The sequence below is a fragment of the Gallus gallus genome, chromosome 3 (genome assembly GCF_016699485.2).
Source record: "Gallus gallus isolate bGalGal1 chromosome 3, bGalGal1.mat.broiler.GRCg7b, whole genome shotgun sequence".
Classification (NCBI taxonomy): Eukaryota; Metazoa; Chordata; class Aves; order Galliformes; family Phasianidae; genus Gallus; species Gallus gallus.
In genome coordinates, this window is record NC_052534.1 from 100,006,708 (window position 1) to 100,031,967 (window position 25,260).

The window sequence follows — 25,260 nt, forward strand, 5'->3', positions numbered from 1 at the left end:
GGCATTGGCACAGGCTGCACAGGGAGGTGGTGGAGTCACCATCCCTGGAGATGTTCAAGAACCGTGGAGATGTGTCACTGAGTCATGTGGTTAGAGAGCATGGTGGCCATGGGTTGATAGTTGGACTAGATAATCCTAGAGGTCTTTTCCAACCACAATGATTCCATGATTCTGTGATTCTATAAATGGCAGTGCTCTTGTTGCCTGGGGAGCTGCTCCCCTTCCTGAGCAGTTTCCAGCCTCTCACATCCTCACCTGTAACGATTTGGGTTGTGTAACCCTCTGACAGACTGCTATGCCACAGCATCATTTACAAAGCCAGTGACAATATCTTTCAGTGACAATATCTTCTCAGGATCTTTCAGATTTTATGCTGAGATCCCTAAGTGACCCACTGAGATGGCCACATTCATCTTCAAGAATTCTATTCACATTTTCTTGTGTTTGGATAGTTCCAGGAAAGTCACTCTGCATTCAGTGCCTTAATTTCTTATAAACTTTGTGTAACTAAATGTCATTCTGTGCAGCTCATTGCTTTTGATTTAATATACTGCTGGAGAATCTGGTTTTTCAGGGAAAAAAAATGTAGGAGAAATGCAAATTGCTGTGCACAGCACTGAAGGGTTCACGTAGTTTTTGGACGAGCCATATTATGTTGTGATTAAACTTTTCTGATTAATGGATCAAGAAGATGATAGACAGCCTTTTATTAATGCAGTCTTATACCATGACATGGAAGAAAAAGAACCCTTTCTGCATAGCAACTTAGGGGAACACTGGAAAACACAAGCAGAGAAAAATATGTATGTTGTCTTAAGATCCCCACCCTCCTCAGTCTTAGAGGTTGGACCCCCAGAGGTCCCTTTCAACCTCAACCATTCTGTGATTCTGTGATTCACAACTAAAGACACTTGTAAGGCTTCAGAATTATCACTGGGAGCACAAAAGCACTACTGCATGATGAGCATTTAGTTTGACTTGACAGCAAGAGGCCATGCTTGTTTAATAACCTTGTAAGATGGAATTCTTTGGCTTAAAGCATGAAGTGAATTCTACCAAGAAAGAAAGAAGGAAGGAAGGAAAGAAAGAAAGAATTAAAGAAGTAAAGGAAGAAGTAAATGAAGGGAGGAAGGAAGGAGTGAAGGAGTGAAGGAGGGAAGGAGAGAGGGAGGGAGGGAGGGAGGGAGGGAAGAAAGGAAGGAAGGAAGGAAGGAAGGAAGGAAGGAAGGAAGGAAGGAAGGAAGGAAGGAAGGAAGGAAGGAAGGAAGGAAGGAAGGAAGGAAGAGAAGGAAAGAAGGAAAGAAGGAAAAGAAAGAAAGAAAGAAAGAAAGAAAGAAAGAAAGAAAGAAAGAAAGAAAGAAAGAAAGAAAGAAAGAAAGAAAGAAAGAAAAAGAAAGAAAGAAAGAAAGAAAGAAAGAAAGAAAGAAAGAAAGAAAGAAAGAAAGAAAGAAAGAAAGAAAGAAAGAGGATTTAATGCAATATTTTTATCACTTTTATGTGATTCTTTCCCCTATTCACGAGGGAAAAAAAATGGAGGAAATAGTTACTTTTTTGTTGTTATTTGCTTTCCAAATCCTGATATGAGTTATGATAACACTGACAGATTTAGGGGGCTTCCTTAAGGAAAAGTTTGGCAAAGTTTATAAAAAGTACAGAAAATCCTTTTTTTTTTTCCTTTTGCATCAACATTTGTGGCGAAGGCATAAACTTCCCCAGCGTTTTTCAAGGCAACATTGGAATTGATAAGAGATGGAATCAGAGATCCACAGAACACCCTGAGTTGGAAGCGGCCCATAAGGATCGCTGGGTCCAATTCCTTCACGCCGCTCTTTACCCCACTCTTCAAGGTCCGGGGCTGCGCCCCGCGGTTACACAGGGAGCTGCCCTCACTTCTTGCTGCCGCTCGCCTTTGGGTGAAGCAGAAATAAGACAGCTCGGGGGCACAGCACCGAGAGGAACCACTTCCCCCCGCAGCACGTGGGGACCATCACGCCTCACAGCAAAGCCGTCTATTCGCCGCTTCAGCAAATGAGCGGCGGCGAATCGATAGCGGATCAATCCCTTTGGCGGTGTCACTCAGCGCGCGGTGCCGCTGCACAAAAGCGGGAAGGTGAGAGAGCCGAGCGCTCACTTCGCAGCGACCCGCAGGCGGAGCGCGCAACCTGCGCCTCCCGCCCGGCAGCATCCCCGGCCCGCGGAGCGTGGAAGCGCGGGGACTGCCGGTAGGTGGGAGCTGCGGTTGGGAGCGGCTTTAACGCGCGTTCTGGGGACGGGACCCACCGGGATGCGGTGCGAAACCCGCACAGACGGCAGCAGCGCGGCTCCGCCCGCCCCGCCGGGAAGGTGCCGGGGATGCCCGAGGCCGGGGTGGGGACTCGCCGGAGCCCGCCCGCCGCCTTCCCGCCCCCGGCAGCTCCCGCGGAGCGCGGCGGAGGCGGGAGGACCGCGGCGGAGCCCCGCGGCCCCAGGTAGGCTGAGCCCCGCACGGCTCGGATGGCTTCTCTGTGCGCTTTGCGGGACGAACGGCCGGCGTGGAGGAAGAGAAGGAGGAGGAGGAGGAGGAGGAGGGAGGCTGCAGCTCGGTGCCGGGGAGCCCCGCTCCCAGCCGAGTGACGCCCGCAGCTCCCCGTCTCCCTCACAGAAGAGGCGGCCCCGGCGGTGGGCACCGCTCCGGTTCCGCGGAGGGGACGAGGTGATGCCGGGCGGCCGCTTCTAATGGGCTGTGCGGGAGCGGATCGATAGGGAACGTCTCCGAGTCTCTTTCGCATTGCAGAGCACTGCCTTGCCTTTTAAAAATGCATTTAGATGGAAAAGTGAAGTCGGTTTGAGGAGCCGCGGATCACTAAATAGCCACTACGGGTGCAGAAATGGGAGAGAAGTCTCTTCTCCCTGCCTGGCCAATGTGAGGCAGAGTTACTGAGTTGGAGATAGTTTCCCTGATTTTAGATCTAAGTGGATCTTATCATAATAAAGACTTTTCCTATGTGCTTCTGTAAGAGTGCAAATCCTCGCTGCTCCGTCTCTGGATTCCCAAGCAGTGTGAGCTAGCTTAGTGCCAATACTCTTTTTTACCTAAATGGTTATTCTGGGAGCTGCACTCTGAAGCAGCATCAGCCAGGCAAGGTGGACCTCAGGACCAGAGCAGCGGCAGTGTATTGATTCCATTAGCAGAACTTGCAGATCTACCCTCAGATCCCTTGTAACGCAGTTGCTTTCCCAGCATTAAAGTTCTCCTCGGAGCATCTGTCTCTGGTTGAGGCCAATAGATGGCATAAGTTATTCAGATTAACATCCAAGGAGGATCGAGGAGGTAGGAATACACTTCATACAAGAGCCTGAGTGTTCGGTGCAGTGGTGGCTTTTTAACTTTGTAGGTTGTATTTGCTATCTCCTGCTGAGAAGAAGCTGCCCATCACACTGATGTAGAGAGCAGTAATCACTTGTGATGAGAATTGACTCTTCTTAATACAGAACTGCATCTTTCAGAACCTTCACTGTCCCTGAAGGTTTTCAAGGAAAGGGTAGATGTTGCATTGAGTGATGTTGTTTAGTGGTATGGTGGTTCTTCTAGATGATCTTAGTGATCTTTCCAGCCTTTATGATTCCATGATCTTCTTCTTGTTAACTTATACTTGTCCAGATTTCACTGTTCAGAAAGGTTGCGCTTGGGGCAATGGAAGACAATTGGCAAACTGGGAAAAAACATCATGAACTGTGTATCTGAACTTCTGCCGAGACAGCACTGTGGATAGGCAAAGAGAATTTCATGTTCTGAAATGGGGTAAATGATTTGTATTTGTGTGGGCAGCTAAATGATGATAAAAGAGCTTTAACTGGCGATATCCATACCTTGCTTTTGGGCGGTTCTTGCTTTTCAAAGCATTTGTTTTTATAGAGGCACAGTGTCATTAGTTCTGTGTTTTGCTGTTGTTGTTGTTTTTCAATTGCAGGATTTGAAGATTGGGAAGGGTCCAGAAATAATATCATAGAATCATAGAATGGCGTGGGTTGGGAGGGACCTCAAAGACCATCCAGTTCCAGTATCCAAGTTGCCCGGTTGTTTACTTTGTCTATTAAGCCTTCCCTGTACCAGCTGAAAAGATTTGCTGAAATTGATCTTAAAATAAGTGAAATCTATATGTATTGACAACAGAGGATGTTACAGCTCTTTTTGAAGAGACCTTCTTCCTTCAACACCGTGTCTGAAAGTCTTATCAATCTCAGTGCTGAGACAACCAACAAAAATAGTAGGAACCCTTCAACTTCCCGTTTATGTTTGCAGGCAAAGAAGCAGATATCAATAAAGGTTGAATTGATGAAAACTCCACTGTGATCCCTAGGGTAAATGCAGTCTGGATGTTTTCTTAAAATGCTCTTTGTACAGACAGAGTATTCCTAAGTAAAGCATTTCTTTGCTCACTCTCTCTAGGATCACGGGACAGGTTCAGCTTTGGAGCAAAACGAAGTTCAGCAGTCTGAATTGAGCTGCATGGAGACTCACAGGGAGATGGCTGGGCTTTCCCTGTCCTGAGCATCTGCCGGGGGTGCGCTCCTTGTCCTGGCGAGCCCCCAGCACAGCCTGTGCTGGGCACGGTGCTGGCCCTGAGCTGGGACAGCTGCCAGTTCTGCTGCCACTGCGGCTGTGTGCTGGGAGCCGGGTGCAGCCCTTCCTGTGCCAGCTGAGCGCGCTGAGCCCCACATGCTCCCAGGTGTAGCAAATGCCAGCTAGCAAGGAGTGCATGTGAAGGACAGATGCTCTGTGTAGGCTGACCTGAGCTGGGGTTGGAGTGAGCAGCAGAGTTGGGCAGCATCTTTCCTAGCAGCCTGTCCATCCTCCCGGTTACTTGCAAGTGGGTTGTGGCCAGGTTTGCTTATTCTCCTGGAATCCCTCTCTGGCTCTCCCTAAGCCCATTTGTTTGCAGCATACGTCCTAAAGGCTCTTGGTTTAAAGAACTTGTTTACTTGCTACGGGGGCACATATATTAAAAAGCCCTGCCCAAGGCTAATGACTAGAAACAAGACTCAAGTCTCCAAACTCACATCATTCTCTGCTTTGCAAATTTTCAGTTACGGGATCCCTGCCAAGGACACATAATAAAACAGAGCTCATGAATAAATGAAATGTATTCCACTAACCTGTGGATATTTTCTTCTAATCTTGCCATTGCCCTCTCTATATATTCTTTCCTCTTGTCCTTCCATTCTTTTCTGTTTAGCTTCTTTCTTCTTTTCTGGAATTTGCATTCCCCTTTGTTATTGATGAGATCATCTTATTCCCTTGCTATGTTGCCTCTTTATTTTCTTAGTGAGGAACACCTGGGCAGACTGGTGTCTGACTGCCCTTCTCTGGTTCTGTGCAGAGGGACGAATCCTCAGCTGAGCCACCATCACTGTCGTGTTGCAGTCAGTGGCTCTGCACCAGGTTATCAGCTGCATCAAGACATGACCCCTGTTTGCTTCTTCATCATTCATTCTTTGCTGTACCTCATTTCCTTCTCTGCCTGTTTCTTTTTCTATATTTTACTAATAATCCTCTTTATACCCTACTTTCCATTTTATTTGACTTTGTTCTATTTTGTTGTGTCTTCTTGTCATTCATAGCATATCTGAAGTCTTAACAGTAGTGTGTCAAACTGCTGTCATCTGTTATTTGTGAGTAACTAATTCATTTTTTTCTTAAAAAGAAGATTCTGTATATGACAGTTGTGTATAATGGTTTTGCTTTGGTTTTCATTCTGCTCTACATGAAATGACTGTTAGAATGTTTATCGTGCTTGTCAAGGGAGAGGGTGTTGACTGTGGCTTTAATTTGTGCCAGAGGAGGTGCAGGTTGGATATTAAGAAAAAGTTATTTGCAGATTGAGTGGTGAAGCATTGGAACAGGCTGCCCAGGGAGGTGATGGAGTCACTGTTCAAGAAATGTGGAGATGTGGTACCGGGAGAAGTAGTTTGGCGGTATGGTGGTGATGAGTTGATGGTTGGACTTGATGAAATCGGTGTTCTTTCCAACCCTAATAATTTTATGATTCTATGATTTTCTCTTCTCCCTTTCTTCTCTCCCTTTATCCACAAGCTCTCCTGCTCATTTTCTCACCCTTCACACTGAAGTGCCTCACCGATTTTGCCTTCACATTTCTGGAAGGTCAGCTGTGAGGAGTTGGGAGATGGCCCATGGGGAGGCCCTGATGGCTCAGCTCTTGTGGGTGCTTCCACCAGCCCTTAGGATTTACTGCTGCTCCGAGCAGCCAGCACTGGGAGCTCTGGATAAGACTCTCTTGGAATAAAGGCTAATCAATGAACTTTTCTTTTTTTTCCCCCTATTTTTTGGAAATGTTTTGGTCTTACCAGTCTGTTAATAAAAACAACAAAAAGGGCACAAGGACAAAACAGAGTGGGGCCGGTTTAAGGAGTACAGGTTGTTCATCAGGTTGTTTATCATATGAAATAGAGTTCTGCTTCCCTTTTCTTTCCCCCAGTGTTGTGCATTTTTGTCCTTTGTTCATCAGCGTGGACAACCAATTTAGATGCAAGCTGATGTCTTAGGAGCTGGTTAACTATGCTGTGTGTTTAATCATTCCAGTGCAGTGCTGTTCTCACGCCAGGCTCAGAGCTCAACCTGTGCAGAGCGTGGCTGGCCCCCCTCCTCCTACAGTTCTCACTAAAAGCAAAGCAAAGGCAGAGGCTTTGTAGCTTGGGGAATGCTGAAGTAGAACACACTGACCTGCTGCGTGACTCTGAACAGGTCACCTTCTGCTCACGTTCTGCTTCCAAAGCATGGAGCTGAAGGTATCTGCCTCCCAGCACTTCTGAGTTAATAAAGGTCTACAAGATTTATGGACAAACAGTGTCTTGTATGTAGTAGTCTTGTAAAACTTTGTATTAGCAATTTGGCGTCCCATATAGGGGGCATTTTATGTTTCTCTGTGCTTTATTTTTATCTGAGCCTAACACATTGATCACTGATGTTGATATAATCACAGGTAGGTTACCTGTGGGAGGCAGAGAACCAAGAAAAAAATCTATGAACAGTTTTGCTTTGCATGGAGGAGTTAAGACACAGTCTGGGTAGTTTGATGATAATTAGAGACACTTCTGATAACTCTGTGCTTCACTCTTACCTCCTCCCCTTGAGCTGATGCTGTTTCCAGTGATGCTAACTGCTCTGCAGGCTGCAGCTTGGAACCTCCCTGATGCTGGGGGAGGAGGTCCTGCAGGAGGCGGCTCTAATTCCTGGCTTCAGTGGCAGAAGGATTGACCGCACAGTCTGTGAGATGCAGTGATTACTGTACAATATTATTTTAGTGTACAGTTGCTATCAGTTGGTGTGTTTGTGGCCAGCAGGGAGAGGGAGATGATTGTTCCCTTCTCCTCTGCTTTCGTGAGGCCCCATCTGGAGTACAGTGTCCAGGTCTGGGGCCCCCAGTACAGGAAGGATATAGAGCCGCTGGAGTGGGTGCAGAGAAGGGCCACGAGGACAAAGGGCTGGAACACTGCTCCTGTGAAGAAAGTTGAGGAAGTTGGGCTTATTTAGCTTGGAGAAGAGAAGGTTCTGGGGAGACCTCATTGCAGCCTTCCAGTACCTGCGAAGGGAGTTTACAAGCAGGAGAGGGACCGACCTTTTACATGGTCTGATAGTGATAGGACAAGGGAAAATGACTTTAAACTGAAAGAGGAGAGATTTAGGTTAGATGTTAGGAAGAAATTTTTTACTTAGAGTGGTGAGGTGCTGGCCGAGGCTGCCCAGAGAAGTTGTGGATGTCCCATCACTGGAGGCATTCAAGGTCAGGTCAGGTGGGATCCTGGGCAGCCAAGTCTAGAGGATGGCAACCCTGCCTGTGGCAGGTCTCCTCCAATTGGGTTGGCCAAAAGGCCAATTAGGCCTTTCTATGATTCTATAATTTAAACTGTGGTAGGGAGGATCAGATACGTCCCAAGGAAGACTTCTTTTTTATAGGAGTTTTTATTATATATTTTCTCTCTGCAGTTATCTGAATCACTGCAACTGCTGTTTTAAATGGATCACAGTTCCGAAGCTGCTTTGTAATTTTATGAACTCTGTTTATTGCCAGTTGAAAGAACAAATAGAGCCATAAGTTAGGCTTTCATTATGAAAATAGCCAAGCCAATACTGCAGCCCAAATTTAAATCAGTCCTTGGTGTTTCGTGCTAGCTAATGACAAGCACTGAGTGATGGCTGCAGCATGACATTTTAGTGGCACCTTTCCCTTGAATAAGCTGTGGAATGGTTGCTGCCTTGTACACTCTTCTTAAGCTAAGAAACTCGGTGTACCTCCCTGTCCAGCGCTATGTTGACACTGAAAAGGACAGCCAGTGTGGATCAATACTGCTCTTTTAATTCATCTGTGAAACTGGTAAAAGCTTGAGCTGAGAATAGGGGTAGCACGAGTCCTCGGTGATATTTTAGCTCATTGCCTTCAGTCTGGAAATAGTAATGGTGTTTGTGGTCACATTTTCTTGTAAAATGCTATTTTCAATGAGTTGTGCTTTTTCTGTTACTGTTTTCTGTTATACCAGGCAAAGAACTATCTTCCCCCTCATTCCGATTATTTGATTAGGATGACAAAAAAGTGCAAAGTGAGGGACAAGTCAGTTCCTTGGGTCTCAGTGTATTTGACACAAGCAGTCTGTGGCATGCATTGAAAACTGTGAAACTTAAAAGAGCCTAATGTTCTGGCACAGGCTGCCCAGAGAAGTGATAGATACCTTGTCCCTGGGTGTGTTTGAGGTCAGGATAGATGGGGCCCTGAGCAAACTGATAAAAGGATAGGACACAGGGAAGTGGTTTCAAACAAAACAAAAAAAAGAAAAGGGAGATTTAAAGTCTAGATATAAGAAAAATGTTTTATAGTAAGGATGGTGAGACACTGGCACTGCTTGGCCAGTGATATTTTTGATGCCCCATTCCTGGAGACAATCAAGGTCAGGATGGACATGACTCTCAGCACCTGATGGAGCTGTAGATGTTCCTGTGCACTGCAGGGGAGTTGAACTGGATGGCCTTTAAGGGTCCCTTCCAACTCAAATGATTCTATGATTCCATGATCTGCTCTTGATTTAGTGGTTGGCAACACTGCCATGGCAGGGTATTTGGAAATAGATGATCTTTGAGATGCCTTCCAATCCAAGCCATTCTATGATTCTATAATTCTGTGAATGTGCAAGCACATGAGATTCCTCTGGCATCTCCAGCGGTTGCTGGCCCTGAACTCACAACTTGGATCTCAGAGGCATTCAGGCATTTTTCTCTCAGCAATAAATCCTAGTGATTACAGCTGGTAGCAAGTGTTTGTATATTCAAATTCAAAGTCTGAACATTACAGGACTTGTTTTCATCTGAGGTACAGTTAAACCTGTAGTGTTGCCCTTCTTGTGTATCATGTTTTCTCTCCAAGGCTTTATTGAGTACATGGTGAAGTACTTCATTCAAATGTAAGCCACAAGAAAAGTAATTTCATTTGCCTTCTTCTTCCTCCTTGTGAATTGTAGATTTGTTCTGCTGCTAAGACCAAATGGGTTTTTGCTTAAAGTGGTGCTTGGTGGTGCTTTGCTTTAAGCAGCAGCCTATAAAGAGAAAACTATCAACTGAAAACAAATGTGTATTGTTCTTAAATTAGTTTCTTCTGATGCACTGAATGTGTTTAATTAAATCTAATTCTTGCTCTGAAGCTATTCTCTACTTCAAGACTAAGGAAAATCTCTGAAATATGAGTTCTTTCATCTTAGACTGAAGATGGAAGGCACTGATCCCACAAGAGATTTTCTGCTTGTACTCATGGATGTGGGTAGTGAAGCAGGAACATAACAGTGCTCAATTTAACACAAAAATTGTGGTAAGCAAAACACTGACGGAAGATTTATCTCGTTTTTGGGGGATATGTAGTCCGGTTCTCAGATCTCTTTCTGGATCTGTTGGTAAGGAGCTGCCACCCTGCTGTAGAGGCACCTATGAGCATAAAACCAAAGATCGTGTTGCAGGACATCGTAACAGAAAGAAAACATCTGCGACATCTGCAGTAAGTCCTGCCTGAGCTAGCAATCACACCTTCACTAGTACTTAGCCACAGCATCAAAATAACCAAAAAGGACAGTTCAGCTATAGATGGCATAACACTAAACTACTGAACTGGCCACCTGCAACCTTTGAAACCATGCTAGTTTTATTCTATTCTAAGTTCTAGCTCTGGGATAAAGTATTTTAAATAGTCTCTCCTTACAATATTCCTATGAGTATAACTCAGTCATTTACCTTTTTTATTTATGAATAAATGATTGTGTTAGTAATATACCAGCGGTTACGGAACGTAGGCCAGGAATGAACCTTGAAGAGTTACCTAATTCAAATCCTCCCATCCCTCAAGATAGGATCAGTTATTCCTAAACAATTTTTAATAGATGTTTATTTAATCATCTATGATAAAGACTACTAAGAGGGACTGTGGATTCTAGTCCAGCACTCCACTACTGGACATCACTTTGTTCCCCTCTCCTATACTTTCCAAGTAGCATCACAAGCTAATTGCTTTGAAGTGGTCCTCTGGAGGCTATCTTGTCCAAGCCAATGTTCAGAGCAGGTCCAGTCATAGCAGGTCGCACAAGGCCAACTGCATTTTGAATATCTCCAGGGACAGAGAATTCTCAAACTTGCTGGGCATACGTTGTGCCAATGTGTGATTCCTCCTACAATGACTTTTTTTTTCTATTGTCTAACCAGAAGCTCTTTCTTTCCGACTTGGGTACATTTGTTGTGCCCTAGACTGTACTGCTGTATGGGACTACTGAAGCCTGGATGGAATTTCTCCAGGCAGCTGAATTCCCTTTTAACAGCATCCTTTCAGCATACTGGTGTAGCATTATCCATCTTAGTCCTGATTACTTCAACTTGGCTGTCCTCACATAGCATTTAAGAAGAAAGAATATTTGCCAGAAGAGGTGTGAAGCAAGTATATGACAGGCTAAGATATAAAACTGCATCACTGCACAAGCGTTCAATTGACTATTCAGAGAAATAGCTGAGACATTGTTCCTGCATGCAAAAAAAAAAAAGAAAAAAAGAAAAAACAGGGTAGCCAGCAAATAAGTTTTTCTCTGAATAAGCATTAGCCTATGAGTGCAATCCATCTCAGCACCTGTCAGTATTACTATCCATTCTTTTTTTCACATTGGCACCACTTGTGAGATACTAGAGGCATTGTGTGAATGGGCTGTGTTCAAGCAACACTAACAACTGTGTTTACACAGCTCATAGCAGCTCTCAACCCAGGACTCAGTGTTGAGCCCTTTGAGGTTACTCGGGAAATTTTCACCATTGCTGTTCCATGGCAGAATGTTTGGAACAAATTATGACAGCAAACCAAATTGGAAGGGATTTCAGAAGACAGAAGCATCCCTTCCCTGCCTGCCATCTCCTGCCCTATTTCTACAAACATGGTTTCCTAATGCTTAGGATGACCCATACAAAGGGCTGGGCAAAATCCTTAATCAGTGGAGGTTTTGCTAAAGATTGTAAAAAGACAAGGGATTTCCCAGGCTTTTGCCTAGGTTACACTTTCGCTACACAGATTCATAACCTCTCACAAAGAGCCCCAAGGATTTCAAAGGAGCCAGCATAAGGTGGGAAAACCTTGCTTTATGGGGTGCATGCTTTATGGTGTATGCATCAGTACAGGTTAGGTGGGATGATCTGCTGGAGTGGAGCTCTGCAGAGAAGGACCTGAGGGTCCTGATGGACAGCGGGTTGGCCATGAGCCAGCAGTATGCTCTTGTAGCCAAGAAGGCCAATGGTATCCCGGGGTGCATTGTAAAGAGCATGGCCAACAGGTTGAGGGAGGTGATCTTTCCTATCTACTCTGCTCCAGTAGGGGCCCTGAAAGAGTGACTGAGCACTGGAATAAGCTGCCCAGAGAGGTTGTGGAGTCTCCTTCTCTGTAGATATTCAAGGTCCATCTGGATGCTTCCCTGTGATACCTGCTGTAGGGAACCTGCTTTACCATGGGGTTGGACTCAACCTCTAGAGGTCTGTTCCAGCCCCTACAATTCTTTGGTTCTGTGCATAGATTTGTCATTGTTTAGAACAACTGACTGTTGCAATTTGACTTTGTGCACTTTAGCAACATTTTCTTGCTTCTAAAAAATAGAAGACTGGAGGAGTTAATCTCACAGAGCATAAATGATCAACGGTCCTGTGGTGTCAGGAGTCATCGACACTAGGAAGCAGAGGACTCAGACTTCAAAATGAGGAAAAATATAAGTTTTTCCTTACAATTACAAAATCTAGGATAACTAATGAATGTATATTTTGAATATCAAGGTCAGTCTTCCTGACAGTGAGTTGAATCTTATTTTCAACTTTTTGCTCCCCTTCTACAAGAGGTAAAAATGATCTGAATTTCACCAAACACCTACTTCCTTTCCTTAACATGGGAGAATAATAATAGCTGATTGCAGGTGTAACTTGCCTCCATGCAGAGGTTTGTGAGCAACTGATAGATTGGAAACTCAGGTGAATCTTAAGTGGTGCGTGGATCTCTGTATTAGAGAAAGAGAAAATACGTCTAGTTGCTTACGCCTTTATGTCAGGCCTGAGAGGTTGTAGTGGTTGGATAGACGTGCAGTTTCTCACCTCTGCCAACACACTGCACCACGCTATGAATGTATGAGTAATATTTAGATTTTCTACCGTAGCTAAATGTGTTTTGTTGTTTTTGTTTATTTTCTTTTGTTGTTGTTTATTTAATTATTTCTCCACATGGCTATCTGCATCATCTTATTTACTCAGCTTACTAACCTTTCAAAGCTCAGCTATCTTTATGAGTGAAATACAATGAGAACGAAGAATTATTTGTAAGAAATATACCAATGTACCTTTATTCCATGCTATTTCTCCTTTGTGGAAAAAGTATCTGATGCTGGGATCATGTATCAGGAGTTTTTGACCACTAATGGTAACATAAACTACCAACGTATTTTTATTGTACTTGTTGGAAAAGTACTTGAATGGGAACAACGTAGGACTCTGTAGAAAATGAGATACAGAACATTGATTTTCAGGAAGGGAATCTGTAGAAATTGTCTCCTTGAAGAGATGCTTTGACCTAGAAGTTACAATGTTCAGTTCAAATATTACTTCTCGTTTTGAACCTGTACTTCTGATAGAAGCAGGATGACAAGAATATGACCTGTCGCAGAAAATTACTGTCCAAAAGTTAATCTGGAGAGAGAGAATTTCTTTTATCACCAAACTATAGCAACATTGACTTGGTTCTAATAATGGCTTGTGCATCTTCTCATCTTAAATTTTTCTGTGAACTTCAGCAATTAGGACAATGTAGCTAAAGGAAATTATTACTATCTTCTCACTGTGAAAACTGACAGGTGTCATAATACAGCATTGTGACTGCTTAATTGGTGGGGATGTACAGGTAGATTTTCAAGCAAACACATTTTAATCTGTCAATTCCACTTAGTTAAGGTGGGTAATGGTCTTTTAATTTTATCTGAGCAGACTACAAATTGCTGGGCTGTTGGGAACATAGAGAGCTGCCAGGCTTGGTAAATATCAGAATGCATGTTATCCCCAGGAACTTTTTGCATTAGGAAGAGAATACCTTTTTATTTTTCTGTCCTCTTCTTTATTTTTTTATTTTTATTTTTTTAATATCATTTTACAAGATGACGTTCTGAGAAATGGAATTATTTTTATGTAAAGCAGTTCAGACCACAAGCCATGTTCCCAAGGAAGTTTTTGTCTTGTTGTTACGGCTGGCAGCTTTCACTTGCTCCTTGATTATGCTTACCCCTTGGCCTATACTCAGTCCCTGCCAGCATTCTCACAGTGATAAACAGCCAAATTTCACTTTCTGGGAGGACTGATTTTACCTAATGCTAGCCATACCCAAGTTAGACATCTTAAAGTCATCTGTGGTGCTTATCTAGTTAGTATATAGAAAATTACTTTTCTAACAGGTGATTCACTGCACCTGAAAGTATGTGCACAAGACCACTGGGATGAACGATAGGCTGGAGTGGCATATTCCTCCATTGTTGCTCATGTTCTTTCACTTTGAGTTGCAATAGTTCTATTTCTTCCTTGACCAATGCAGTCTTGTGAGGGAGGTGACTTTTTTTTTTAATGAAAATACACTTTGCTTTGAAGACTGTTTTTCCACAGGGACAGATGTTGAAATGATTTTACATTTTATGGCCAGCAGTGCTCTTAGCAGCTGCTGTTCTTTCTTTCTCTTTTCCATTTCATTGCAACGATACACAGGCATAAGGTGCAAGTTCAATTTCTGAAAATCTGTTGACATAATAAAATCAAACCAGGGATGAATTTGGCTGAGTAGGTTTGTGTGGAAGTAACTTCAGAACAACATTTGGTCCTGGAGACTTCAGTGTGAACTTCATTTACCTAAGGTCTTCTGGGAGGCTGAACTGAATCCGTTTAAAGAGAACTGTAGCTGCATGACTCCATTATTTTCATAGCATTTTATTGTAGTATTCTGGATAAAGGATGGCACCACTAATAGAATATATAAAATAGATTACAACTAAGCAAATAATTTAGCTGATGAATTTATCCTTGTTGCCTCACAGTGCATCCATAACCACAGAATGGTTTATTTGGATGTTCTTGCTATGTGTGCTTGATGACTTATTTTCTTGTAGATTCAATTCTGCCCTCACAGGCACCAAATGATTTTGCAGTGAACTTTACAGAATCCAGTATTACAAAATAGAGCTTGGTACAGCTAATATCACAGTGAGAGAGGTTGCACCAAGTAATATTGTGTCTTTTCAGTCTTAATCATGTGTGTTCAAGCAGTTATGACTATCCAGCTGGCAGGCATCAACTTAAGTCGTACTAAATGGATTTCAATTCAAACTTTAACTGTGATTGTTTAAGTAAATGCACTTAGCTGTTTTACTGTGTTCAGTGGGTCAGAAAGCATGCATGGCACTTTTAGGTGGTGCATTATGCAAGTATTTGCTCTACTTAGTTGGTTCTAAATCCAAGCACTTCCAAATCTGGTTAAAGTTTTGATTCTGAACTGAAGTTTTTTGGAGTCATATACCTAGTTTTCAAAAGTAGTTTGATGTCTATAGATGCATGTATGTGGCTAGAGTGGTTTGTCAGGAAATCAACAGAAATTAGAACTTATTGCAAACAGGCAAAATCTGTTTCCTGGTGATAGACAGGTGCCCAAAAAAGGCACTTTTGAATGAATTTTTCAAAGCTCAATTGTCTGAATTTAGAACCCTAAAATGGAAATCCTATAAGATCATTAGATTCTTTGAGAGGGAAAACATCCCCTGAGCTCCGTGAAGGGCTTTTAGAGTTATAAGGATTTCCCTGTCCTCTAATTTCAGGTCGGTACTGTAACCCCCTGACTTCAGTGTGAGCAGGTCTTGAACCTTTTGTATTTATAAACTTTATTCTTTGAGAGAAACATAATGAAATGTGAGTGTTTTTTAATTTTGAGAGGTTTATGAAGTGCTGCTGTGTTGCAAGATGGAGGTGAGGCTATAGACAATTTAGCCATGATATAAACTGGTAGAAAATATGCAGGGATGTGCTGTCTGTAAGTGTTTCATGTAGTGAAGTACAGCATAGTCTATCCCACCACAAGTCAGCTGAACTTCCTTTCCTTTGTGTCTGGATAATCACAGACAGATTAGTGCTAACAAAAGCAGAAGTTGTCCCAATTTGGAATTACTAATAGCTGAGACACCAGCATAGTTAAATGTGCAGTATGTCAAAAAAGCTTTCATGTGGGACTTCACTGAGTACAGGGACTTTTTGTAGAGAGTATGTGAAAGAAACCCGAGAAAGAGAAGCCTTCCTAACGAATAAATTTATGGTATGAGGTTCACAACTTTACTAAAAATCTTTAAGGGATTTGATCACAGAGAGGTTGGAAACTACAGCCCTTTGCTCCATGTTATACATCCATGGTGCAGCAATCTCAAAGTGACCGTGTACATAAACTTTGTCCCTGTGGCTCTTCTTTTGTGAGCTTTAGGGATTTCACAGCATGCTGAAACCTCAGAAATTTGCTGTCCCCTTCCAAGCCAGACAATGGGTCTGTGGCCTCACCAACAATGTACTACTGCAGAAGCACTGGCTAAAGCCCATCTCCATATTGGATTGGGAAGAGCTGAATCCTGTTGTTTTGTTTTTTATTTTAATGTTTATATCCTTTTCACATAGCTTTCCTTATGACTGGGTTTTATTTGGCCCTCGAGCTTAACATTTGGAACTTCTATTGCATGGTTATGTTGTGGGTTGTTTTTTTTTTTTTTAGCTTCTCAGAGAATAATGTTGATTGTTGCAATAAGCATTTTTCTTTTGTGTTTCATTTCATTTTCTATTCTATATGAGTTCTTACCCAGTAGCTCATCAAAACAACTGAATCAATTAAAGCAACCAAGTAACTAACATCTGCTATGTGTTTGCTTCCTCTCTAAGACTCTCTAGGGCAAGAAGTGTGTGCTTTGGAATGGTTAGCAGTTTATTATGTTATATATGAATACTTGTTGTTTACAGAAGGCCAGATCAAAGAGGTTGATGATGTTCTTGAAGTTGAGAGCTGTGAAGTTTGTGGTAGATCTGTGTTCTTAGGAGGATCATGATGCAGCCTTTTGCACTCCAGGAAAGCATTGTCTCAAGTGGGGCACAGTTTTATGCTTGGGTAAAAAAAAGTCCGCTGAATGAGTAAAGGACTCCCTTGAGTAGAGAGCATGTTGTACTAAGAGAGAAGGTGATGTCTGTGGTCTTTGTCCCAGGGTTGCTTGGGGCAAAAACTTGCTTTCTTTTTGTTATGGTTACCACTCTCGATAATCTTAAGTCTTGACTGTTTCTTATAGCATTAGCTTACATTCTAGTGCTCTCCTCTTAATAAATTGCTGAAAGTGGAATTTTACTCACTGAAATTAATCAGTGAATAGACTCAGCTTCAGTGTTGAATCTACTTTGACCTCCAGTTACCCCAGACCCTGAGAAATTTTGGGAAGAATTTATACTGATGTAAAGTCACAGCTTGGCTGTTGATCCTGATTGACGCTAATTATCAGCTGAGTCCTTCTGCCCTTCATCTCTGAGTGGAAAGCAGTGCTTTTATTTTATGTCTTAATCATTTGTAAAAGCTGAGCCTTGGGAAACGCTTGGAGCAACTGTGTTTTACAGTCATTCTGTTAGCAAGTAAATACCTGTCTTCAAACTACATTTTAAGTTGTAAAATCACTTTTATGTACCTGGTTTATCATCCTGTAAAAACTGTCTGCTCTCTGTCTTGCTCAGTTAGGAAGCAGTGTGTCTCATAGATTGTTTTTTTCAAGAACTTTATCTTGACTGCATGATGGTCTCTGCGTACAGTAAAATTAATGATGTTTCCAACTAATCAGGATTTAAGAAAAGTTTAAAGGAGCTTGCAGTGTGATTAAAAAAAATAAAAGTGCTGTTTTCCTTTTTTCAAAATAACTTTTTCTTTCACTACATAAATAAAGATTATTCTGGATACAAACGTGATTTTTCAGAATTAATTGCCAGAATAGATATTTAGCTGCAGCATCTTTTGTGCTTGGTTTTTGAAGTCTTATGGGTGTCAGTAGTTGTTACACACAAGAGAAATATCTTGAGGTTTGCAGTAGTTTTGGTTTGACTGACACCTGTGAACAAAGATTAGGAAATACATGCTTGTAGCATTAGACCCCATGCTCCTACTTACATAAGGAACTGTGAAAAAACACTGTAATGAAAGTACTGGAAAGAGAGAACATTACTGAACAGATTTCTAGCAATGTTTGTGGCAGTCCTAAAAACAAACCCTTGCATGTGGGGATGCTAAAGGTGAAGGGAATGAGAAGGTTGTGGCTCAGAATATCTGGACCTTTCCTCTAAACACAAACTTGAATCTGTCTTAAATCATTCTTTGAAATGCTGCCATTGTAAGATCTTGGTGATCTATTTTCTCTGTTATTCCTCTGGCTGGAAGGCACTGGATTGGCAAGAGACAAGAAAAGCCCTTTCCTTCATGGAAATTGCAGGGATCATAGAATCACCAAGGTTGGAAAAGACCTCCAAGATCATCTAGTCCAACCCTCCACCTATCACTAGTATTTCCCACTAAACCATGTCCCTCAGTACAACATCTAAATGTTTCTTGAACACCTCCAGGGATGGTGAATCCACCACCTCCTGGGCAGCCCATTCCAGCTCCTGATCACTCTCTTGGAGAAGAAGAGTGGATTTGCTGCTCCCCGAAATGATAGGTGTTCTCCATCCAGTACAGAGAAGAAGAAATCATTGCATTTTACAGGTACTGCAAAATAGTCTCAGTTGTAGAGATTTGATGTCTGGTTGATAGACTCTTTGGGGCAGATTGGTTCTTTCTCTCTCAGAATGATTTAAATCTCAATTTCCTTCTCCTATTGACATTTAGTAGAAAGTTTCAATGCAGTTTTGTAGAGTTTTCCCATTTCCCTCTTTTGCTATAATCAAAATATGATAAGACCAACAAAATTGCAGATGAAACTTGACCCTGCAACGAGTCAGGATGGGATTATTTTGATATAGGTCCTTCTGCTGTAGGATTACGGGAGTTCTGTAGTTCTGTGGATCCCTTCCTCCAAGGAAGCATCCTTTTTGGATCCTCCTACATGGTATGATAATCTTATGGTCAGTCACTGGAGAGTGGCTCCATCTCCATAACATATCCAGTTTGAGGTTAGGGTTTTTTTTAATGTAAGAGAGAAGTCAGTTTTGCATTAGATGGAAATGCCTATGAAATTGCAAAGCAAGTTACTTTGGTGACTGATGGGGCTATGGCTGGCAGTGGTGTAGGTGCAGGCTTATCTCTGTTCAAGGTAGTCACACTTGATTCATACCAAGAGGACTGTTCATCTCAGTCAAGTCTTCGGCACAAGATTCCATGGATTTCATCTTTTATGTAGAGCTACAGCAATATAACACATGATATCTTTACAGATTTACAGATTTACAGATAGATGGAGTGGGTCTAGATGTGTCAGAGGAACTCATTTATTAAGACAAGTACCGAAGGCAGAATGAATGTTGAATTCTTTTAGCTGACAGTGAATAAAGGCTGTAGATTTTTTTATTTTATTTTTTTTTCTCTTGATTCCTACTTGTTCTGGTGGTGTAAAGTGGGACTCACCCTTGAGATCTGGTGTCTGAACCATCCACTTCGGCACATACTAAAGACCAGGAGTGAAGAAAGTGCCCAGGTTTCTTTTACATAAAGCACCTCTGATGTTTCTGCCTAATGTTAATGTACAGTATGGTTGCAGACATGGTGCACACACCATGAATGAGGAAATAGATACAACCTTAATGACTTTCATAGATGTAACTTTAATGACCTTCTTAACTGAGTCAGGAGACCTCAAGGAGCAGCCGAAAATATTCAGACTTAAATAAAAACAGATCTCAAATCTGAATAATAATTGAGACTACTGCTGGAGGCACTGAAAGATGGACAGACATAGGAATTGTCAGCTCATTGAATAGCTTTTCCAAGTCATTATAGAGCACCAGAGCAATATTTTTGCATGATATGAGTCCATCAGTTGGCACTGGAGGATTACAATGCTCTCTTGTCATAACTAAAATTAATTGTCTTCCCTATTAAATTGAAATAAATTAGCTTAGTATACATTAATTAATGTATAAGTGTCAGAGGTCAATTTTTTTTTATCTCCTGATGATCAGAAGTTACATACAATCTCATGACAAGTGTAAGAACTGCCAGTTTTTGCTTGAAGACTGTGATTTCTTAAAAGGAAAGCAGGAGCTAAACTTATCCAGAAAACTGGATAATTTAACTTGTTTTCTAGTAACTGTAACTGCCTTTTTAAATGCTATCTGCAGATATCCATGTATGTGCTGAGGTAATTTTTTTGTATAAGTTCTATCTCTGGAAGTTTATGTCTCCAGAAATGACATTTCAGCACCAGCTTCCCAGCATTACAATAGTGGTTGAATCCGTACTGTGGCAGAATAGGAAGAGCTTCTGGAGCTGACCAAGGTTGTAAGAGAGTGGGACACTCCAAGTGAGTTAGAACACAGAGAACAGAATATGGTGAGGGAGTGCAGACACCCATATATGGGCAAGACAAAACTCTAAAGTCAGGGTTCGGAAAGATTCAAATGCATGTTTGATACGTTTCCATGAATACAGAATGCTCTTCTGTGGATGACTACAGAAAGAAATGAATTGGTATTGCAACAGAAGTAATTGCAGTTCATGCTCATGTGGATAGTGCTGAAAGTACTGGATTATAAATTGCCAGTTCATTTAAATCAATACAGCTCTACTGACACAATAATTGAGATGCCTGCTCTTAAGCTTTGCCCTAAGTGTTTTGATGGGTTGTCAAGTTTTCTTTCTTCCAACCAAAGATTTCCAGCTGCATTGCAGTAAATCTATGAAGTATTAATGGCAATGTGATAGTAATACAGAGACTGATTTATTGATAAATTAGGCATTCTTCCGCCACACTAGAAAGATTTGAGGAGTGCTAAACTTGAATCCACGGCTTTCAAATTTTGTAAAGCTGAGATAAATCATCAAACTAAGCCCACTTCTGTGAAATGCTTAATAATGGTATTTATCATTTTTGTTTTGTTTCATTTTGTTTTGTTTCATAGTAGTTGGAGATGGAAAAAAAGAATGTGTCACAAGAACAAAACTGAACAAAATTATCTAATAATATTTTATGTTCTTTTTAGGTTCAATGTAATCTTATTGGGCACCAGCAGTGGAACTGTTCAAAATGGTTTATGGTGAATTTTTCCGCAGACCTGGCAAAGATGCAGAACTTATCAATTTGAATGTGGGTGGCTTTAAGCAATCAGTGGATCAAAGCACTTTGCTGCGATTTCCTCATACCAGACTTGGGAAACTTCTCAAATGCCATTCAGAAGAGGCTATTCTGGAACTATGTGATGATTACAGTGTTGCAGACAAGGAATACTACTTTGACAGAAATCCTTCCTTGTTCCAATATGTTCTGAACTTTTACTACACTGGTAAACTTCATGTCATGGAGGAGCTTTGTGTCTTTTCCTTCTGCCAGGAAATAGAGTACTGGGGGATAAACGAGCTGTTCATTGATTCCTGTTGCAGCAATCGGTACCAGGAGAGGAAAGAAGAAGGTCCTGAGAAAGACTGGGATCAGAAAAGCAATGACAGAAGCATTGACTCCTCTAATGAAGAATCATCCATATTTGATAAAGAGCTGGAAAAGTTTGATAATCTGTGCTTCGGTGAAATAAGAAAGAAGATCTGGGTCAGAATGGAAAATCCTGCATACTGCTTGTCTGCCAAGTTAATTGCCGTGTCCTCCCTGAGTGTTGTCCTGGCATCGATCGTGGCCATGTGCATTCACAGCATGCCCGAATTTCAACGGCTGGATGCCAACGACAGAGAGATTGAAGACCCCGTGCTGGAAGCTGTGGAGATTGCGTGCATCATCTGGTTCACTGCTGAGCTAGTGATCAGGCTCATCACTGCTCCAAGTCAAAAGAAGTTCTGGAAGAAACCACTGAATATCATTGATTTTGTCTCTATTATCCCATTTTACGCCACCTTGGCTGTGGACACAAAGGAAGAAGAAAGTGAAGATATTGAAAACATGGGGAAAGTGGTGCAGATCCTGCGGTTAATGAGGATATTTCGCATCCTGAAACTGGCCAGGCACTCTGTAGGACTGCGGTCTTTAGGCGCTACTTTGAGACATAGCTACCAGGAAGTTGGACTTCTCCTTTTGTTTTTGTCTGTTGGGATTTCTATTTTTTCAGTTCTTGTCTACTCAGTGGAGAAGGATGATGACTCATCAGAACTGCACAGCATCCCCGTTTGCTGGTGGTGGGCGACTATCAGCATGACCACCGTTGGTTATGGGGACACTTACCCAGTCACACTTGCTGGAAAGCTGCTCGGCACCTTATGCATTATCTGTGGGATATTAGTGGTAGCGCTTCCAATCACCATTATTTTCAATAAGTTCTCTAAGTACTATCAAAAGCAAAAAGATATTGACCCAGACCAATGCAACAATGATCGCAAAGAGAAATGTAACGATCTACCTTATTTTAACATTAGAGATATTTATGCAAAAAAGATGCACTCATTCATTTCAAGCCTTTCCTCAGTAGGAATCGTAGTCAGTGACCAAGATTCAACAGATGCTTCCAGCATCCAAGATATGGAGGATGTTTATCGCACAACTACTTTAGATAATGGTGCAGGAAAATGAGTGGAATCACTTTCTCTTTTCCTTATTTTTCTTTTCTGATTCCTGGTAAACGTGGACTTAAAGACTTCAGTGAATTTATTAAATGCAGTTAATTCTCAGGGTACTTAACTCTTAGCCATATTTGGACATTCTTTGCTCTGAGGATGCCATACAAGCTTTGTTGGTTATAAGAGGCTTTAAAATACGCCTCATGTGGTAGTTTGGTTTTTACACAACTAATATGCATTTTCGTTGAGGAAAAAAGTCAGGAAAACAGTGTTAAATGTGAGATCATTGTTTGTTTCCTGCAGCAATATGATAGCTTACACAGAATCTTGCTGCTGTTCAGGTAGATGTATATTGCAAACATATAAAAACTATGGCACGTCAGTGGAGTTTGTACTGAAAATATATCAGAAGAAAGAAGGAATTATCTACATGTAAAGCTGTGCTCACCAACACACTTATGTAATCCTGGAGTTGGGAACCAACTGGGGACAGAAAATGTATTGGTACATAGCGTTTTTACTCCATGGCAGCATAATATTTATGAATTTCTTTCCAAAAGCACAATGCATTTTTAGTTTGTTAAAATAAATTAATCCCATTGTGCCTATATTTTTCCTAGTGTCCCCCCTCTAGCATGGACAAGCTGTGGCAGGTCCCGAAGGGTCTAAACCACGTGCACCAGGATGAAACTTGAGGCCTAATGCTGGCCAGGAGCTTATTGTACCTTCTAACCACCATCTCTGCCATTGCGAATCTGAGCAGTTCTAGTGCCTGGAGAGGATCCTGCTGTGATTAAGACCATCCCAGTGGCTTCCTCAGAGGCTTTGTTTTGTGGGTACTGTCACGGTGGTCTTCAGAAGTTACTGCTGCATGCTGTCAGCTCTGCTCCTTTGCTGGAGGTTGCTGCCTCAGTGGGTAAAATCATAAGTGAGCAGCATCTTTGCTGCACTAGTTCCCAGTCCAGGGCTGTAATGCCAAGCATTGGAGACATGTGAAAGTGCTCTCCTCTAGCATATATTGTCCCTCAGAGAGGTAGGGTATGCACTGCATGTGGGCACCCATATGTTAACCTATTGCAGCTCACTTTTCTGAAGCTCATCCGCTGGGGAATGGCAGCCTTCCTGGCTTGTTCTATGGGCTGGAGCAGCGCTCAGTGCCTGGCAGAGCACTGCAGCACTGTGCATTCCTCTCCTCTCCAGGGATTTCTTATGCAGCCAGCTAATCCTGCTGTGGTTCAGACTGCAGTTTCCAGGGCTATCTGAAGGGAAAGCTGGCACTGGAAACCCCCCTACCAAGGAGTGCATAAGAAACTTGGGGACCTCAGAACTCAGTAATACTTCTGAACACTCATTTTTTTCTGTCAGTTTCTAGTAACCAGGTAGATGCTGGGCAGTGGAGAATCCAAGCTACTGTGATGTTGATGTTTTGCTTAAAGAAAGTCTTCACAGTTTTTTTTTTTTGTTATTATTAATTTTTTTAATATATCATTTTACATCTATTGGGCTGAATCTTGGAAGCCCTTAGTCAGTTTCTGTGCAGGACGATCAAACTCAATAGGAGCTGACTTCAAGACTGAGTAAACCCAGATGGGAACCCATTTCAAGCCTCTGCAGAGTAGCTCAGAGGGCTGTTTTTTCAGGTGTGTACGAGGATTTCTGTTGTAAAGTACACTGAGTAAGCAGCTGAGTTGCACTGATACTTGCTGAGGCACAGAGCTCCAACCTCTTCGCAGGTCAGTGAAACAAAAGAGAACGGGATGGACCAACCTATACCTTGGAAAGAGGTGTTCTTCAGGACGGTTATGCACCAGTGTACTAATGTGAGACTTGGGAACACTTTGAGTTTTGGAGAAGCTTCAGAATTTGGCTTATTACTTGCTCAGTGTCATAAGGGTATGTGATGCTTCACAGGTAATCAAAATTAATTCTTCCCATTGTAAATGCAGGAAAACCAAAAGGGAAAGTTAGCCTACATGTGTTTTGTTCTTAGTGAACAGTTAGCATTACAAAGATGCAATGATATAAAATAATAAATATGTATGTGCATATGAATGTAATAGGAACCAGCAGAATAACAGTATAAAAATTGCTCTGTCCAAAGAAACTCTCTTGGTATGCTAAGTATATAGATGATACTGTTGTTGAAATTTAAAAGCAATGAAAAATATTGTAATGCAACAAAAACTGCAAGAAATTTGTATTAAACAGTTGAAAAAACCTAGTATTGAAAAATCTCTTTTTGTGTATTAAGCATTACACAGAAATGGTACTAAGTAGTAATTTGTCATAAATTGAGCTACCCTTGATCAGTCACATATGGATGTGACATGAAGTTTCTCTGACTTTTTCCCCATAGAATGATCTTGCAGCACAGTGAGGCATGTCTTTTATACTGTGTAATAAGAGGGAAGCCTTGTCCCATGCAAAGTGCTATTTTGATATGTGGGATGACACCAGAGCTCTGTTCAAATCAGCTGTGTCTTTTAGAAAAGGCTTTGTTGTAATCTTTTTCCCTTGCTGGAATATTTCCAGCACCTTGCTTTCACATAAATGGGAGCAGGGTGCGAGCCAAAAGGTGCTGCTCTCAAAGCAGAACGTCAAGTCCTGTAATGTGCACTGGTACGAGAAAGTGACACAAATCTTGAGTGCCATAAAAAGCAGATGTGAGTAAATACAGAGATACTGCATGCTCTTTCTGCTAGTGTAAGTTTTACCAGAGGGATTTTCTATCAAAAATTGAAAGTAAGAGGGGACTTGTTTCCTATTAATGTCCTTTTTCCTGGTCTAGAATCATGTATTATCAAGAAATAGTACCAATGGATGGCAGATTATCTTTAATGCTTTTCTTATTCCTGTACTATATGCTTTTCTCTTTAAAAATGCTGCTTAAATTCCACCCAGCTGCTGTTTCAGATAAAAAAAACACAGAAGAGGTTATGTTCGGATATGTGTTCCATTTTGCATGGGAGGGAATTGC

The 25,260-nt window shown here is 41.9% G+C and overlaps 1 protein-coding gene across 2 annotated transcripts; it reads left to right on the top strand.

The window, feature by feature from the left end:
• Nucleotides 1–1,996: 1,996 nt before the first annotated feature.
• On the top strand, nucleotides 1,997–24,504 carry KCNS3 (potassium voltage-gated channel modifier subfamily S member 3). Of its 2 annotated transcripts, none has more exons than XM_046939472.1 (2): nucleotides 1,997–2,222; nucleotides 20,768–24,504. In XM_046939472.1, exon 2 carries the CDS (start codon nucleotides 20,812–20,814, stop codon nucleotides 22,294–22,296), a length of 1,485 nt encoding a protein of 494 aa, XP_046795428.1. In that variant the 5' UTR covers nucleotides 1,997–2,222; nucleotides 20,768–20,811; the 3' UTR covers nucleotides 22,297–24,504. The 2 variants fall into 2 exon arrangements, with proteins under 2 accessions (XP_046795428.1, XP_015140558.1); XM_015285072.4 differs by lacking the exon at nucleotides 1,997–2,222 and adding an exon at nucleotides 2,409–2,468.
• The last annotated feature ends 756 nt before the right edge of the window (nucleotides 24,505–25,260 follow it).